General features: G+C 40.8%; 1 protein-coding gene across 1 annotated transcript in view; it reads right to left on the reverse strand.

Moving 5' to 3' along the window:
• LOC107294919 (SNF-related serine/threonine-protein kinase-like) overlaps nucleotides 1-4,298 on the reverse strand; it is a 79,496-nt gene that overhangs the window by 28,302 nt on the left and 46,896 nt on the right. The window contains exons 2-3 of the mRNA XM_015824187.1: nucleotides 3,671-3,812; nucleotides 1,990-2,202 (exon numbers count right to left, since the gene is read on the reverse strand). Of these exons, the coding sequence (XP_015679673.1) occupies nucleotides 1,990-2,202; nucleotides 3,671-3,812 (355 nt within the window). The remainder of the gene's footprint in view (nucleotides 1-1,989; nucleotides 2,203-3,670; nucleotides 3,813-4,298) is intronic.

Consider the following 4,298-nt stretch of genomic DNA (forward strand, 5'->3'; position numbering starts at 1 on the left):
GAAAACAATTGGTAACACACTACGCCGTGAAGGACTGCAGTCCTGCAGCGCCCGCAAGGTCCCCCTGCTCAAGAAAGCACATGTACAGGCCTGTCTGAAGTTTGGCAATGAACATCTGAATGATTCAGAGGAAAAGTGGGTGAAAGTGTTGTGGTCAGATGAGACCAAAATTGAGCTCTTTGGCATCATCTCAACTCACCGTGTTAGGAGGAGGAGGAATGCTGCCTGTGACCCCAAGAACACCATCTCCACCGTCAAACATGGAGGTGAAAACATTATGCTTTGGGGGTGTTTTTCTGCTAAGGGGACAGGACAACTTCACCGCATCAAAGGGACAATGGACAGGGCCATGTACCATCAAATCTTGGGTGAGAACCTCCTTCCCTCAGCCAGGGCATTGAAAATTGGTCGTGGATGGGTATTCCAGCATGGCAATGACCCAAAACACACGGCCAAGGCAACAAAGGAGTGGCTCAAGAAGAAGCACATTAAGGCCCTGGAGTGGCCTAGCCCACGGGTGGGCAACCCGCAGCTCCGGACCGGCATGTGGCTCTTTGAGCCTTCTCCTGCGGCTCCCATCCTCCTCCGCCATTTGCAGAGAGAGACAGAGACAGAGAGGGGCACTTGCGCTTCCCTTCTCTCTCTCTCTCTGTGTAAAAAAGAGAGTGGCCTCACGCTGTTCTCGGATAAGCTGACAAGCTTATTGGGCGGGGCTCCTGCCTTTGCTGCGTCTCAGCAGGAAGCAGGAAGCAGCAGAAAGCAGCAGCTCTCTCTCTCACACACACACACACACTGAGTGGGGGAAGAGGACTGGCAGTCCAAGGGCAGGAGAGAGCCAGCCCAATAAGAATGTGTGTCAGCTTGTCGGAGAACAGCGTGAGGCCAGCTTGCTAGGTGAGCAGAAGATCGGAGAGAGGGAGAGAAAGGGGGGAGAGAGAGGGAGGGAGACAATGAGAGGGAGAGGGAGGGAGGGAGGGCGAGAGAGACTCATGCACATCAGCTTCTATTTCTTTTTAATTAAACTCTTCAATCAAGCTCCCAGTGTTTTTTCTCTGCGAAACGGGTCCAAGTGGCTCTTTGAGTGTTTAGGTTTGCTGACCCCTGGCCTAGCCAGTCTCCAGACCTTAATCCCATAGAAAATCTGTGGAAGGAGCTGAAGGTTCGAGCTGCCAAATGTCAGCCTTGAAACCTTAATGACTTGGAGAGGATCTACAAAGAGGAGTGGGACAAAATCCTTCCTGAGATGTGTGCAAACCTGGTGGCCAACTACAAGAAACGTCTGACCTCTGTGATTGCCAACAAGGGTTTTGCCACCAAGTCCTAAGTCATGTTTTGCGAAGGGGTCAAATACTTATTTCACTCATTAAAATGCAAATCAATTGATAACTTTTTTGAAATGCGTTTTTCTGGATTTTTGTTGTTGTTATACTATCTCTCACTGTTAAAATAAACCTACCATTAAAATTATAGACTGATCATTTCTTTGTCAGTGAGCAAACGTACAAAATCAGCAGGGGATCAAATAATTTTTTCCCTCACTGTAGATGTCCTACTATGGAATTGCTTTTAATGATCAAATAATCAAAAGAAAAAATTATAAAGAAATAATATTTCTTTATTTGTTATAAACAGCTCTTCAGTTTAAAGTAGAAAAGTGCCAAATAAAACACCTGACATGAAGAAATTTCTCTGAAAAATATTAAGGACGTACAGACAAGAATTTTAGGTACATATCCTGATTATGATACCACAAATGGTCTTATGCGTTTGCATGTGCTTTTCCAATTACATCTTCTCGACTACAATATTTATAATTAGCACGTACAGTAACACGGCTGTTGACTGTGATAGCTGTTAATTCTGGGCCTGAAATCTAAATACCTACAAAGGGCACCAGATTGAAGGTTCTATATAGACAAATGCTACTCTTGTTAACAGAATAACAACAGTTACATATTGAATTATAAAACTATATAAAATGTTACCTACTCCACAATAGTGTCTCGATCTGCAATGTCTCCAAGAACCATGCGTTGTATGATGCTATTGTGTTCCTCCTCTGAAAGATTTTTGTATGAAACCAAAGGAATATTGTATTTTGTTGCAGGTGATGGATCAACTCCTTGTAGCCAAGTATGATTTTCAATTTCTTCTAAAGATGCCCTTTGTTTTGGGTCTCTTTGCAACATTCGTGTAATTAAACTAGCAAGAAAAATATTAGCATATATTAGCATCATTATATAAGGGTATATTCTACAAAGCTGTTTTTCTCCTATTATACAAATGGTTCTCACCCAACATGTAATTGACTCTATTTCATTTGTAGAATTCTGGCTATTCAACATTATCTTACTGAGATACTAGATCTCCACTTTTCTTTTAAATTACCACACAGGTCTATATGAGATACTTTCCAGGTGCATCAACATGTAACTAAATTCATTTGAGATAAAGGATGTAAGTCACAGCAGATGGTAGCACCTATCTAACCTTAGCTTTTATTTTGACAGGTAAAAGGATTAGACTTGGTAAGGGTTTCAACAGAAGACCGCCAGAAAACCCATTGCTGTAAACTAAAATAGAAAGCACGTAAGCATTTTTTGTTTAATACTGTTTTGCTTTGTCCTTTAATACCTTCTAGAAAGCTTTACACAAGTATAGAAGTAGCATGAAAACTGAAGATCACAGCATAAAGTGAGGGTTTATATAAATGGAAGATCTACAACATACACATAGGTTCTGATCAGATTTATCTTTATAACATACACGCAAGCTGCACTGGTTGCTGGTTTACTTCCAGGTCCAATTCAAGGTGTTGGTTATCACATTTAAAGCCCTTCATGACATGGGACCAAGTTATCTGAGGAACCATCTCACCCCAATGGTATTGACCCGCCCCACTTGATCTGGCAGAAGGGGCACGCTGTGGGCCACATCAGTCAAAGAGTTTTGGCTGGCCCCAGGGTCTAGAAGGAGAGCCTTTTCTGCCATGGCCTCCGCTCTCTAGAATATCTTGCCACCTAAGGTGAGGTCTGCATCCACCCTTTTGGCCTTTCAGAAGGGCATTAAAACCTGGCCCTGCCAATTTTCTTGGGGTCCTGATGGGGGTGATCCATGTTGGAGGTGGCTGGTGGACTAACAGGGAAGATGACCCCACTGTACCAATCTTGCCTTTTGTTTCTTATCTTTCTACTGAATATTTGTAATATTTTACATTTATGGTTTTAATTGTAAGCCACATTTTACTATGATACTGTAGGATCTTGATCTGCAATGTCTCCCAGAACCAGAATACAATAGTGAATGCAAACAAAGGGAAAATAAAGAATTCATGCATAATTATTAAATAGGCAAAATGATGTTCAAAAAACAAATGTGAATATTTTGTAGAATGAGGATACAGTAAATCATATCATTCTTTAACATGTATTTTATATATATCCTACCTCTCCTCCAAGGAATTCAACATAGTATATACAATTCTCCCAAGTTATCCTCACAGAAATTCTGAGGAAATAGATTAGGTTGAAAGAAAGGGGGGTTGTGTGTGTTTTTCATTGTAGTGAAATGAAAACATGAACTGGATTCCCTCAGTCTTCACTACACCTTACTGCCTATTGCTGGCATAATGCTTTTAATTTCAAGGCATTCTATATAATAATTTACTTACTCTTTACATTCTTTGGATACCCGAGATGGTACTGTGTATTTACAATCCATTATCATGGTCAAAGTTTCACTATCATTTGCTTCTTGAAAAGGTGGTTGTCCACATACCAACATGTAAAGAATAACTCCCAGGCTCCATATATCTGGGTAAAAATAATGAATTTTAAACTTCAAGACAGTAAATATTCATTTACTATAACAATTAATTTGAACCGACATTTTAATTAGTCAGAATTTACAAGATCACAAATAACCAGATAATGGCTGGAATGATTTTTTATGTACTTCCTTGAAAGTGTTGTTTTAATTTTTATGTTTTGCACTCTTTGTTATTATAGTTTTCAACATAAGCCACCTTAAGTCTTTCTGATTTGGTGATCCTATCAGTAAAACAAATAATAAAGCCAAGCAACATGGTCCTTAAGCAAACTATGAGAGAGAGAGAGAGAGAGAGAGAGAGAGAGAGAGAGAGAGAGAGAGAGAGAGAGAGAGAGAGAGAGAGAGAGAGAGAGAGAGAGAGAGAGAGAGAGAGAGAGAGAGAGAGAGAGAGAGAGAGAGAGAGAGAGAGAGAGAGAGAGAGAGAGAGAGAGAGAGAGAGAGAGAGAGAGAGAGAGAGAGAGAGAGAGAGA

The sequence above is a fragment of the Protobothrops mucrosquamatus genome, unplaced genomic scaffold (genome assembly GCF_001527695.2).
Source record: "Protobothrops mucrosquamatus isolate PMUCROS unplaced genomic scaffold, P.Mucros_1.0 scaffold2153, whole genome shotgun sequence".
Taxonomy (NCBI): domain Eukaryota; kingdom Metazoa; phylum Chordata; class Lepidosauria; order Squamata; family Viperidae; genus Protobothrops; species Protobothrops mucrosquamatus.